A 14,868-nucleotide genomic window follows, 5' to 3' on the forward strand; every position below is an offset into this window, starting at 1 on the left:
GAGGTGCTGGTTCTGGAGAAAACAGAAAGGTACAGAGAAGGAGAGGTACTGGTTCTGGAGAAACCAGAAAGGTGTTGTGGGTTTCGAGCAGAGGTCTCAAAAGTGGTACATGAGTACTTTAGAGAATATGGGAGGAAAACTTAGTCATTCTGCTTATATTAAATATTTGTTTTTGTTTCATCCTTTAAATTCCTATTGAAAGAACGTATATTTGGAACATGCTCAATTTTTTTAACCTATGGAAACTGCAGTCAAAAAGATTTGGAGATTATTTAGGAAGGGAGAGCAGGGCAGCTATTTAAGCTCACAAGGCTTCTTGAGAAGAGATGAGAATTGCTACCTTGACCGTGCTTCGGGACCAGCAGACCACAGGGCAGGAATTAGGGGGTGTTGGACAAAGTGGTTGAAAAGCGGAATGGGGGTCTGACAGCAGAAAGCCTTGAACCAGAGGCTGCGGCCAAGAGCATCCCAAATAATGCTGAAATGTATGCTTGCAGATGCCAGGAAGACTGAGCTAGTTTCAGAGAACAAAGTCCTGGGGGAAGAGAATGACTTGGAAGCCGGCAATCTTCATCCTCAGCATGATCAAAGCTGTCTCAAGGAGTGCTCTTGCATGAAAGGAGGCACAGATATGCAGGTAGTGTCTGATCCAGCCCTGGGAATGGACAAGGCACAGAGAGCTTTGCTATCTATCATAAGCATCAGGTAGAGGCCAGTTCCCAAACATAGTGGATCCACTTGGAATCAGCAGACCCCGTAGTTCCTGGAGTAGAATTCCAGCCAACTTACTGCCTACTCCATGCCATTGGAAACCAGGAGACTGAGAATGTAGCAGAATCCTCCCAATGCTATATCATCGGCTTCTGGGAAACTAGAAACTGGCTTAGGATCTCATTGCAAGTTCCCAGTCAAAACAAGCAGAGCATTATTTAAAATCTACCATAGTATGGGTTGACATATCCAATCTCATGATAATAGATACCCCATTCCAAAAAGCCCTTTTCCAGTGGTGGAGACTCTTACTAACATCAAATATGTAGTCTTGTAAAATTGATTGCACCTTGTGCTACGTGCTGTAAAAAATGATGTATAAACCTCGTAAAAGTTGTATGAAAGGGAAATCATGATTCCCTGCTCCTCATCCCTTCCCAGTGGTTTTACAAGGTCCTTTTTCTTTTTATAGACCAAGAAAGAGGCAAGTGCTGACACAGAATGTATGAAGCAACAATATGAAGAAGACCTTCGTAAAATCAAACATCAGACAGAAGAGGAGAAGAAACATCTCAGAGACCAGCTAGTGAAGCGACTGGAAGACTTGGTAAAGAAGCACACCGTGGAAATCAAATCCGTTCGCTCATCTGTGGAGGCCGAAAGAAAGAAACTGCAGAAGGTGAGGCCTACTTCCATAGAGACCGTTCTGGTTCTTTTTTCTTTCTCCCACCTCCTTTCTTCCCTTTTTTGTTCCTTCTTTTCTTCCTCGAACATTTACCGAGCTCCTGCTCTGTACACATGTAAGCTGCTTCTCTGAATACACACAGATGAAACGTACAGTTATGATAGATAGCAGAGCTCCCTATGCCTTCTCCAAAGGGAGTTCAGGGTCTTTTGGAGGAGACAGAGGGACACCCCTATAGGCCTGGAGTCATTGACATGGGGTGGAATCGTGTCATGAGTGGTGAACTTAGGGAAATTCAACTCCACTTACTCTGCAAAAACACACAGAGAAATACCATGAACCAAAAATTCAGGCCTGCAGGACTTCCTGGATCCAGTTCCCCACTCTAGCACCACACTTCAAGTGATTTAGCCTGGGCTCCCACAGAGGGAAACTCCACGTGCCTCAGGATCCTCATTTGTTAAATGGAGGATAATAACAATAGCACCTCGTAGAGTAGCTGCAAGGATTTAATGAGGAGCCACGTGAAGACACAAGGCGTAGCCTAATACCTAGGACACGTGGGCAGCAGGCCGATGCAGGTAATTAACCAGCAGCGTGCCCAAGTGAGGGAAAATTCTGCCTGTGCTGTTCCACTCTCCCTCCAAACAGGGCGGCTTTCTGCTGGCAAGTCATGTGAAGCCTCATCTCTTGTGTTTGCTGGAATAAGTAAGTAACATGTGAAGATTTCAGAAAAGAATGAAGTGTGAAGCAATATCATTGCGAACGCAGGTGGAATGCTTTGTTTAATTATTACAAGGAGGCCTCTTTATAGCCCAAGATTCTGCAGTACCAGCTTTGGGTGTTCACTGAAAGATAATACTGGATCACTGGGGCGTGCACTGTTGTGCGGGGATTACGAGTAGTAAATACTCAAGATTATATGTTAAATGAACTCGTGAAAGATCAGAAGATCAAGACTAGTCTTGGATCTAAGTCTTAATCCTAACACAAGCTGTGTGGCTGTAGACAGGTCATATAACCTCTCTGAAGCCTGATTTCTTTTTTTTTTTTTTTTTTTTTTTGAGACAGAGTCTTGGTCTGTCACCAGGCTGAAGTGCAGTGGCATTATCTCGGCTCACTGCAACTTCCACCTCCCAGGTTCAAGCAATTCTGCCTCAACCTCCCAAGTAGCTGGGACTACAGGCGTGTGCCACCACACCCAGCTGATTTTTGTATTTTTAGTAGAGACGGGGTTTCACCATGTTGGCCAGGTTAGTCTCCATCTGGTGACCTCATGATCCGCCCTCCTTGGCCTCCCAAAGTGCTGGAATTACAGGCGTGAGCCACTATGCCCGGCCTAAAACCTGATTTCTAAAATAGGGCTAAATACTTCAAGGGCTTATTATGTAAATTAAATATGGTATTATAGTATATATAAACCCTTATCTTAGTGCAAAGCATGTAATGAAAGTTCAAGATACGGTAAGTATTGTTAATTTCTTTTTTTCTTTTCTTTTCTTTTTTTTTTCTTTTTGAGACAGGGTCTCTCTCTCTCTTGCCTAGGCTGGCGTGCATTGGTGTGATCATGGCTCACTGCAGCCTCAACCTCCCGGGCTCAAGGGATCCTCCTACCTCAGTCTCCTGAATAACTGGGGCTGCAGGTGCATGCTACCATGCCTGGTTAATTTTTAAATTTTTCTGTAGAGATGGGGATCTCACTATGTTGCCCAGCTGGTCTTGAACTCCTGGACTCAAGGGATCCTCCCACCTTAGCCTCCCAAAGTGCTGGGATTATAGGCGTGTGCCACCATGCCCAGCTCTCATTGTTAATTTCCATGTGCATTGGGTAACATAATGTGTGAGAATATTATTTCATGCCCATTATACTTTATAAAGTACCTGATACTTTAGAACACATTTAATCTTTCCAACAATATTACAGAATGTTCATATCCCCATTTAGAGTTGAGGAAACTGAAGGTCAAAGATGTTATATATCAAGACACACAGCTAAGTAGTAGAGCTGCAATTCAAACCTGATATCCTGACTCCAGAGCCCGTGGCTTCACACTGGGTAGGCAGCTGTATTGAAAGCGTTTTTTCCTCCCTGTGAGCTGCAACCGGTTGCACAAACCTAATCCTCAGACAAACAGATGGACACTCTTTCCATCCCCGGCCGCAAGCAGCAGGAGGGAGCGCAGCATGCTCTCGCAGAGCTACAGGTTGCCCTGGTAACCTGTCAGCCACACCTGACTCTGAATGTGTAAATCTCACTTCGGCCTTAATAGGGGCATGAGTCCATCTGGGATATGAATCATGTCACAATAAATTGCGCTTAGTTGGTTTTTTTTTTTTTTTTTGGTTTTACATTTTGTTCATTTTCAAGAACTGAGAATTTAAATTAGGCCATGCAGATTGGGAAAGGTAAAACCTTAAAGACACCTCCAATCTGGGGTTTATGGACTAAAAATAGATACCATTGTCCCCTGTACAGTTAGGAGTGCACTATTTCTTTGAGCCCTTGTCTGCAGGTATATTGTGTATCCTGAATGCTACCCTAACCTAAAGAACACACTACAGGAGGTGGCCTGGAGCTGACCTGGAGGCCTTGATGCCTTCCTTGACCCCAGACTAGATGATACTGTCACCGAATCCTGATGGACAGCACAGTACACATCCTATAATTAGCATTTGCATACACTGACTCCTAGGAAAGGGATGCAGATGATGTATTCAGCACCTCCTGAGCTGTGCTAATCACTTCTGCACATTCTCATTTGTATGTGAATCACTTAGGATTCTTGGTGACAAGAATCACAAACCCAGCTGGGAGTTTATGCAGAAAAGGAATTTAATAAAACATAATGGAGGACCAGGGAACTGGGCTTGGCAACTACCCAGCCAAGAATAATGTCCCAAATCTATTGCAAAACAGATTAGAACACCTCTGCTGCCACCTCTGAACCTGGACCTGCAGCTTACACAGCCGAAACCACCAACACTGGGCCCTGCGCACTGCCTGGAGAACTGAGCTATCTAATATGGGAGCCAATAGACACATGTGATTACTTAAATTTGAATTAATTACAATCAAATAAAATTTAAATTTCAGTTCCTCGGTGGCACTAGCCGCATTTCAAGTGCTCCCTAGTCATATGTGACCAGCACAGGTCATATGTGACCAGTGGCTACCCTAATGGCCAGCACAGCCCTGAGGGATTTCTACACATTAGCTATGTCACACTGTGGAACATTCCATCATCACAGAAAGTTCAGGTGGTCAGTACAGATCTAGAACAGCTGGCCCTGCTGCCCCTGAAAACTGCAGGTGCCAAATTTTGTGTGACTCTCACTGTCCACATCACTGGCCTCTGATTTGAAATCCAGGATAGGTGCGCCTTACTGGGGAGCTTCAGTCACATGCCCATGCTCAAGTTGCTGGCAGTCTGGTGTTTTCCAGGTCTACGATAAGAGGAGAGCTCTGAAGCATCAGATGGAGAGTTCTCAAACATCCAAATGGAAGGGAGGCTAGATCTTTGGCAGCCAAAAGGAATGACAACTCTCCACTCAGCAATCAGATCCCGACCTCAGCTCTGTTATTGTTTTTCCATTTCATAGACAAGGAACTTGGGAAATTAAGTAACTTGAGTAGAACACAACTAAGAGATAACAGAGTTGGATATGAATCAGGCCTGTCTGACTCCACAGCCAGTAATTCTTGCTCTCTACCAGTCTATGTGTATAAAAGAATATACATTGCCCTGGGCCTTGGATAGTAACATTCAGGTCCTTGCTCTGCCATTATCCATATACTGTTTGTTTATCGTTAACTGAATGCATATTTATGTTTTGAGCAATGCAGGGATACAGGAATCGGCCATGTCTTCAGGGAATACACAGTCTGGTAGGTAGGAAAAGATCTAGTGAAACAACCAGAGTCAAGTCAGTGTGTACTAAGCACCGTGGCTGGGGAGAGCATTCTCGCTGTCAAATCTTAAATGTGTCACTTCGAACCATTATGGGCCTCTGTTTTCTCATTTTAAATAACAAATGTTAATGATATTATTTTCTCAAATTTTTTCTTTATTTGCTACCACCACCAAGATCTCAGATTTTTTTTTTTTTTCATATTTCTATCAATTCCCAAAATACCCCCGGTTATTTAGAAGTATATTGTTCAATTTTTAACTATTTGGTACATTTCTAGATACCATTTTATTACTGATTTCTAATTTGGTTCCCCTGTGGTTAGAGAATAGATTCTGTCATTTCATTCCTTTGAAATTTGTTCAGCTTGTTTTTGACCCAAATGTGGTGTGTCTAGATGGATGGTTCCTGTGTGCTTGAAAAGAATCGGAATCTGCTGCTCTTGGGTGGAGTGTTCTATAAAAGCTAATTAGGTCAAGTTGGTTGATAGTATTGTTCAAGTCTATTATATCGTTACTGATTTTTCTCTACTTGTTCTGTTGATCATTGAGAGAGGAAGATTGAAATCTCAAATTAGAATTGTAGATTTGTCTATTTCTCCTTTTGGTTCTCAGTTTTTGCTTCATGAAAATTGAAACCTTTTCATTAGTGCATATACATTTAGGATTCTTGTGTCTTCTTGATGAATTGATTCTTATTATTTATGGAATATTATTTGTCCTGAAGTCTGCTTTGTCTGATAATATATACATATTCTAGCATGTTTACAGTTAGTGTATCTTGATCTATTTTAATCTGTCCTTTTATTTTAACCTACCTGTGTCTTTCTATTAAAAGTGCTTTTGTGGTGTACTTCAATCCTTTTTGATACAGATTGATAATCTCCACCTTTTAGGGGACCTTCAGACCATTCACATTTAATGTAATTATCATTAAGTGTACCATTTTGTTTTTCCTACTTGTCACATCTGTTCCCCACCCCCCTTTTCCGTTTAATTTAGATACATTGAGTATTTTGGGGGTATTCCATTTTCTAGCTCCACCTTTGACTTATTAGATATGGTCTCTTTTGGCAAAGTGGAGAGCTGGTGGTTACTCTAGGATTTGGAATATGCATCTTTAAATTTATTGGTCTGTCTTGAAATACCTTACTTCACACATATAAACCTCATGATAATACATTTTCATTTTACCCTTTGTGTTCTTCGTACAATGGTTGTTATATGTTGTATTTTATTTTACACATGCTATAAATCCCACAGTATGTTGCTTTTATATTTGCTTAAACGGACAACCATATTTTAGAGAAAAAAATTTAATGAGAAAAAAGGGTGATTTTCCCATTTGTTTGCCATTTCTGCAGACTTCATTCCTTTGGTGACTTCAAGTGCCTGTATAGTATCATTTTTCTTTAGTCTAAAGAACTTCCTGTAACATTTCTTGTAGCATGTGTCAACTCCTACTCACAACGTATTTTCTTTCTCTATTTTGCCTTCATTTTTGTTGGATATTTTTACTGGATATAGAATTCTAGGTTGACAGTTGTTTTTTCTTTCAACACTTTAAAGATGTCATTCAGTATCTTTTGGTTTACATTTTCTTCTAGTGAAAAGTTGACAGCCACATTTATCTTCTTTTCCTTTTGCATAGTATGTTTCTTCTTATCGACTGCTTTCAAGATTTTCTCTTTATCACTAGTTTTCAACAATTTGATTATGATATGCCATGATGTGATTTTTTTTTTTTTTTGAGACGGAGTTTCACTCTTATTGCCCAGGCTGGAGTACAATGGTGCGATCTAGGCTCACCGCAACCTCCGCCTCCCGGGTTCAAGAGATTCTCCTGCCTCAGCCTCCCGAGTAGCTGGGATTACAGGCATGAGCCACCACGCCCAGCTGGTTTTGTATTTTTAGTAGAAATGGGCTTTCTCCATGTTGGTCAGGCTGGTCTCGAACTCCCAACCTCAGGTGATCCACCCACCTTGGCCTCCCAAAGTGCTGGGATTACAGGCGTGAGCCACTGCATCCGGTTGCCATGATGTGATTTTTCTTTGTGTTTTTGTTATAAGCTCATTGAGTCTATGGGTTTACAGTTTTCATGAAATTTGGAAATTTTAAGGCCATTATTTCTTCCATTTGTTTTTCCTGCTCTTGCTCCTCTTCTAATATTGTCCCACAAATCATTGAGATTCTCTTCAGATTCCTTGTCTCTGTGTTTAAGTTTGGATAATTTCTTTTGCTGTATCTTCAAGTTTACTCATCTTTCTTTCCGTACTATCTAATCTTTTAAAAAACCCATTTAGTACATTTTTCACTTTAGATATTATAATTTTTTGCCTTAGAAATTCCCTTCTGTTCTTCTTTACAGTTTTCTTTTCCATCCTCATTATTTTCATGTTTTCCTTTAAATTATTGAACATATTTATAATTGTTCCTTTAGCATTGTCATCTCTGTCAATTTTGGGTCTTTTTGATTGACTGGTTGTTCTGCTCCTTATGAGTCACATTTTTCTGCTTCTTTGCCTATTTAGTAATTTTTTATTGGATGCTGGACATTGAGAATGTTAAGTTATTAAACATCAGATTTCACTGTCATTTTTGCTAAATTTTCTTTTGACAGGCAGTTAAATTACTTGTGAACCAGCTTCATTGTGTGAGACATCTTTATTATGATAAATTATACATAATATAAAATTTTCAGTTTTCTAGATTTATTTTTAAGCTTTGTTGGGATGAATCTAGAGTAGAATTTTCTCTAGTTCTAGTTAAGCCCTACTACTGAGTTGGGATGCTTCATGGGGTCTCCCATGTATTGATTAGTATCAATGTTGGTATTACTGCTAATGACTGGTTCTGATTGATTTTTTATTTACTTATTTATTTATTTATTTATTTATTTTTTTGAGACAGAGTCTCACTGTGTCACCCAGGCTGGAGTGCAGTTGTGCATTCTCGGCTCACTGCAAGCTCCGCCTCCCAGGTTAACACCATTCTCCTGCCTCAGCCTTCCAGAGTGATTATTTAAGGCCTTGTACTGGTTGACTCTTTCAGTTGCATCATGAACTTTAAATATATGCCAAATAATTAACTTTTCTTTTTGAAAAAAAGTTACAAGTTTTCTCTTAAAACTCCAGCTGAAATCTCCACATGGTAATTTTCTGTGGTTGCTCAGTTGTTGTCCCTTACAGTGGCACTTTTACATCGCTTTTCCTTAATTACCTGTAATTGTAGTCAATCTGGGCAAAGAAACAGAAAATGAGCGTGAGTCCTGTATCTACGTCTTACCAGCTGTGGGATTTCCTCTGTGTAAAATGGGTGCCATCAAACCTGTTTTCCTGGGTGTCTGAAAGTTCAGTGAGAATAGCGTTTATGAAAATGCTCTGTGAATTCTAAAAATTAATGGCCCATGAAACAGTCTTCCAGATTCGGGATGAAGCAGTTTAAATATCTGAGAGCATTCGTCTCCTTTTTTCTCAATGTCCTTGTCTTTGTTATATATTTTTTTTTTTCTCTTTACCTGAGTTAAGGGAATTTTCCTGTTGAAATCTTCAAGGTCACTTTTGGCTGAGCTGGACTGGGCATGCTTCTTTCAAATCTGTGTTCTCCAGTGACCCAGAAATGTTTCTGACAGTAAACCACGTTATTTTGCACCCAAAATGAAGCTTAGTTATGCCAAAAATTACTGCTGAAATTGATTATTTGCATCTGTGGGGGAATTTTTTTTCACATTAGGTTCATTTGTCAAGGTTACAGCTGAAGCTATGATTAGTTACTTGTAGACTGGGAAGTTAAGTTATGTAAAATTAGAAATAGCCATTCCTTTATGCTAAAAATTATTATCACAGGGGATTGTCACTGTGCTGTCACAGTGAACACATGTTGACAGTGTCAGTGAGTGTCTTCTTTATTAAAGCATGTTAAACAAAACTTCTGTTCAATAAAAGCTTCTATGGCTTCTATGGATGAGAAGCTAATTAATGAAGTAAAGAAAATGAATTTTTGTTGAAGGGATGGCCTTGCCGCTGCTGATTGCTTAAGTTACCTGAACTTGTTTGAAACCAAAGGAGAATTTACATACTGTGTTTAGAAAATGAGCTCTCAAAAACAACAAGCCCTGCAAAAGGGGATCATAGAATTACTGAACAGAGACTATACACATGTTAAATGTCCAGGGTTTTTTTTCTTCTCTTTAAGTGACTGACCCCAGGAAAAATGCTAAGGGCCTCCCCAGAGTCACTGGCCTAGGCTGGGCTTGGCCCCACAGTCAGTGTAAAGGTGTCATGGAGGTGATCAGCAGCAGTATATTTTTAGATGTTCAACTTGGAAACCCAGGAGTCAAACATGATCCCTATCTCACCCCTCACATTCAGTCGTCCATCTAATGTATTAATTCTCCTTCTTCAGTGACTGTGGAATTCCTCCACTTCCCCCTCTCCTCAGTGGTACCACGCTGATCCACTCAACCACCATTTCATGATGGAATGTGCAATGATTTCCCTGCCTCCAGTCTCCCCACTTCATGTAATCTAATCTTCATTGCAGTGGAACCTTCTTAAAATTCAACCTTCGTTTCAAACTCTCCAATCACTCCCTATCATCTTTATAATGTATTAAATAGTTCTAATTCCTTAACATGGTTTTTAAGACCCTACAGAGGCAGACTCCTGATTGCTCTCTCCTGCCTTATCCCACACCTCTCCCCTGTCCAACTCTGCCCTCCAGCCTTTTACTTTTTATTCATTCCTTCATTCGGAGACAGGGTCTTGCTTTGACACCCAGGCTGGAATACAGTGATGCGATCATGGCTCACTGCAGCTTCGAACTCCTGGGCTCAAGTGATCCTCCTGCCTCAGCCCCCTGAGTAGCTAAGACATGCCACCAAGCCCAGCTAATTTTTTTAAAAATTTCATACAGATAGTGTCTCGCTGTGTTGCCAAGGCTAGTCTCAAACTCCTGGCCTCAAAAAATTCTACTGCCTCAGTCTCCCAAAGTGTTGGGATTATAGGCATGAGCCACACTCAGTGGTTCCAGCCTTTTAGTTCATCATTCATTCCATGTTCTTTCCCTTGATGAAGAGCACTTTCTCCCTGCTCCCAAATGTTCCTGCCTGATCCTGTCCAGTTCTTACTGATCCTTCCAGTCCAGCTTAAACATGGGTTTTCCTTCTTCTCTGCTCAGCCTAGTGACGCTGTTGTCTGATACATGACAACTTCTGTACTCACACAGTCAAGCGTTTTTCTGTACTAGGAGCTAAATTTTCCTTGAGAAGGCAGGGAAGAAGCACAGTCAACCAGTCAGGCTTTCCTGAGTTCAAATCTTGACCCTGGGCAAGGCATTTAACCTCTTTAAGTTTCATTTATTTATCTTTACAATAAGCCTTGGTGGTAGTACCTAAGTTATAGGGCTTTCAGGAAGACCAGAGAGCTGGTCTGTGTAAAGTGCCAGCAAATGGCATGTACTTGGTAAATGTCAGCTACTGGTATCATGTCCATTAGATCTACAGGTCCATAATCAACTGACAGCTTAGGAGAGCTGCTCTACAAATACCTGCTGGATATTGTAACCTCTAATTCATAGGAAATGTTGGAATGTCTGAGGGCTTGGTTCTTTAATGTCTTATATTTTCCTCATGTTCTCATTCCTGTTCTCTAGCTTTTCTCATTCAAATGCATGCCTCAATACATTCTGTATGCTGATGGCTCCCAAATGCATACTCCAACCCAGAACCCTCCCCTGAACTCCAGACCCTCTATCTATCTACTTAGACATCTAACAGATGTATCAAACTTGACACACACAGACAAGCTCCTCAGAGGGTCCCTGAATCCACTCCTGTCTTCCCCATCTCAGTTCATGGTGGCACCATTCTCTCCTTGCTTAGGTCAGAAAGCCTGGTGCCATCCTGACCTCTCCTTTCAGTGAGTCCTGTCAGTCAACATTCCACATATGTCCCAAGTTCTACCCCTCCTCCCAGCTGCACTGCTGCCACAGGCCCAGCCGCCATCACTCTTACCTCAGTTACTACCACAGCCTCCTCCCAGGCCTGCCTGCCACTGCTCTCCCCCCACCCCTCCACCCACATCAGTCTGTACTCAAGACAGAAACCAGTAGTGAAGCTGGGCATGGTGGCTTATGCATGTAATCCCAGCACTTTGAGAGGTGGAAGTGGGAGTATCACTGGAGTTTAGGAGTTCGAGACCAGCCTGGGCAACATAGCAAGATGCCATCTCTACAAAAAAAATTTAAAAATTAGCTGGGCATGGTGGCATGCACCTGTAGTCCCAGCTACTTGGGAGGCTGAGGTAGGGAGATTGCTTGAGCCTGGGTGGTCAAGGCTGCAGTGAGCCATGATTGTGCTATTGTACTCCAGTCTGGGTGACAGAGCGAGACCTTGTCTCAAAACACACACACACACACACACACACACACACACACACACACAGTAGCAAGCTTATCCAAATATCATTGCAACCACATCACTACATCACTCCTCTGACCAACAGTTAAGGGCCTTCACCTCACTGGTAAGTCTAACTTTGATGTTTGAGGCCTCAGATGGTGCTCCTCAGACCTCATCTAGTCCAGCCACCGTGGCTCCTCTCTGTCCTTAGAATGTGCCAGGGCCTTTGCACATCCTGGAAATCTCACACCCAGACATCTCCCTGGGGAACTCCCTCACTTATTACAGGATTTTACTCCAGAGTCACTTTCTGGAGCACTTCTCTGGCCATGTTATCTAACATTTCAGCCCCTGCCCAGCACTGCAAAGCCCCCTCCCGGCTTTATTATTTCTCCAGCCAACCTAGTGTTTGCCGTCTTGTTTACTCATGGACTTTGGCTGCTGCCTGTCTTTTTCACTCAAATGTCAGTTTCCTGGTGTGTAGGAATTCTCCCTTTTATCTCTCCAGCTCGGAGAACAGTGCCTGGCACACAGTAGATCTCAATAAATATTTGTTGAATGAATGAGTGATACAGTATCTACCTAAAGTTCAGCTAAGAGGAACAGACTATCTCATTCACTCCTCTAGATACTTGCGCAATTTCCATAGAAATTAAGCTAGAACAGAAAGCCTAGGTCTCTATGAGAATAAAATTAGTGCTTATCATCTACTGATCCTTTACTATGTACCTGGAGTGGCAGGGAGCATGTGAGGAGCACAGTGAGTCACTGAGAGGTTAGGAAATGTGCTCGAGATGACAGATGGAACGTGACTGCACCACTCATGTGGTCCCCAGAATGTTCCTTCACCTGGATCTGCTTTGCACTGAGGTTCATGGGCTGTGGTGAGGGACCATGGAGCAATCGGCCCTGGGAATCCCATCATTTATTTTATTTTATTTTATTATTTATTTATTTTTAAAATAGAGACACCATCTCACTACGTTCCCCGGGCTGGTCTTGAACTCCTGGGCTCAAGCGATCCACTTGCCTCGGCCTCCCAAAGTGCTGGGATTACAGGCATAAGCCACTGTACCCAGCTAACCCCACCATTTTGACTCATGTATGGATGCTGTGAGAAGAAATTTTGTACTGCTTTTTCTATTTCCCTGCATCCAAAAATGTAGTTGGCTTTTTAACTTATGTGACACTGAGAATTTTGTTAGTAATGAATGTGACACTAAAAATTTTGTTAGTAATGAGCATTTTTTTTAAATTTGACACTAGAAAACTTAAAGATAACAATATGTTGGCCGGGCGCGGTGGCTCAAGCCTGTAATCCCAGCACTTTGGGAGGCCGAGACGGGCGGATCACGAGGTCAGGAGATCGAGACCATCATGACTAACATGGTGAAACCCCGTCTCTACTAAAAAATACAAAAAACTAGCCGGGTGAGGTGGCGGGCGCCTGTAGTCCCAGCTTACTCAGGAGGCTGAGGCAGGAGAATGGCGTAAACCCGGGAGGCGGAGCTTGCAGTGAGCTGAGATCCGGCCACTACACTCCAGCCTGGGCGACAGAGCGAGACTCCATCTCAAAAAAAAAAAAAAAAAGAGAAAAAAAAAACAATATGCCCCACCCCACCCCTATATATATCAGGCTTTGTGGTGTGAAGTTAACATATGTTTTCTTTTGACCTTCTCGTGTATGTCTAATTTATGTTTATTTGCGGTATTTTATGACTCTCGGAAGCTTCTTTGATCTCTGGGAATAAGGCAGGGTGTGAAAACGTTAAGTGTCCTGTTTTCGTGCCTTGTATGGTTAACTCTTCCAATCGTCATTTAGGAAGTAGAAGCACAGCTGGAGGAAGTGAGGAAGAAATCAGAAAAGGAGATAAAGCAGCTGGAAGAAGAAAAAGCAGCCCTCAACGTGAAGCTCCAGAATTCTCTGCTCGAGGTAAGCCCTGAACAAATGCAAGCCTTGGGGTGCTGTTTCTGGTCCCTGGGAACTTCTGCCTAACTGAGAAGCCAAGAATTTTGGAAGACAGGAAAGGACACTCAGCCAGACAGGAAGGCTGTCTCGGGCGCATGCATTTAACTGCAAGTAACAGAGAACCAGATTAGAGGTGCTTAAACAAAGAGGCCTTGCCTTTAATGTCTCAAATAAGAGAAGGACACAGGAGGCCGCTGGTGTTGGTTCTGTGGCTTCATGAAGGCACAAGTGGGTAACCTGCAGTTCCCCTGCCTTTCCTTCCCCAGGGCTACATTCGCCCCTTTGTGGGCTCTTAGCAATTTTGTCTTTCTAGGTCCTTCCTTTATTAAAAAAATTAAAAATTTATATTTTATGACTGCAGTGGTAGAAATATGAGTATCATCCAGACTATACATTTTTGTGATTTTAAAAGAAATTAACACATTTTCGTGGGCACCTGAAAGTATCAAAGAACTAGTAGAAAAGGCTAGAAACAGAATCCTAAGAGCCAATTTCTGAGCCTGCTTAAACCAAAAAAATGTCAACAAGTTTCCTTCCTTCCCCTGTCCTCCCTCAAACCTTCCAGATGAGACCTGTGTCTCCCACCTGCTTCAGGAACCCATGACACCAGTTCCTCAGCCCTGCTGTACGTCACAACCTCTGGGGTATTTTTAAGAACACAGAAGCCACGTGCAAAACAGTATTGATTGTTTAGGAATATCCAAGAGGTCAATTAAACAAAGCACGAGGATAATAGAGTCAAACTGGGCCAGTGGTTATCTCTAGAAGGGAGAGAGTGTAAGGGGCTGCAGCTGTACTTGGGACCTGTTATTTCTTTAGCTGAGTGATAAGTACACAGGTGTGATGTTTTCTCTAACTCCTTCTATTTCTAAAATTATTATTTTAAAAAAATGATGAGCATGTCATTCCTTAGACTTGATATTTCAGGGTCTAGAGGTGGGTCTTGGTGAAAAGTTCTGGGACAGAATCTTCTGTTCCAGCCCAGACCAAGGTGGGGCTGCACAGCAAAGAAGCCTGTCTCTCTCCTTCCTCCTTCCTTCCCTGCTGTCCTCCCTTCCTCCCGCCTTTCCCTCACTCCCTCCTCCTTCACTTCTCCCTCCCTCCATCTCTTCCTCTCGCCCTGTTGAAGATACACTGCCAGTCTTCATGTTGTACCTGGACCACACCTCGCTGCAGAGCTTAAGGTGGCCTCATG

The 14,868-nt window shown here is 42.3% G+C and overlaps 1 protein-coding gene across 1 annotated transcript in view; it reads left to right on the forward strand.

Moving 5' to 3' along the window:
• Positions 1-14,868, forward strand: part of FAM184B (family with sequence similarity 184 member B) — a 146,021-nt gene that overhangs the window by 78,539 nt on the left and 52,614 nt on the right. Inside the window, exons 4-6 of the mRNA XM_023206976.2 lie at positions 498-637; positions 1,184-1,390; positions 13,527-13,637. Of these exons, the coding sequence (XP_023062744.1) occupies positions 498-637; positions 1,184-1,390; positions 13,527-13,637 (458 nt within the window). The remainder of the gene's footprint in view (positions 1-497; positions 638-1,183; positions 1,391-13,526; positions 13,638-14,868) is intronic.

Source organism: Piliocolobus tephrosceles, chromosome 3 (genome assembly GCF_002776525.5).
Source record: "Piliocolobus tephrosceles isolate RC106 chromosome 3, ASM277652v3, whole genome shotgun sequence".
Taxonomy (NCBI): domain Eukaryota; kingdom Metazoa; phylum Chordata; class Mammalia; order Primates; family Cercopithecidae; genus Piliocolobus; species Piliocolobus tephrosceles.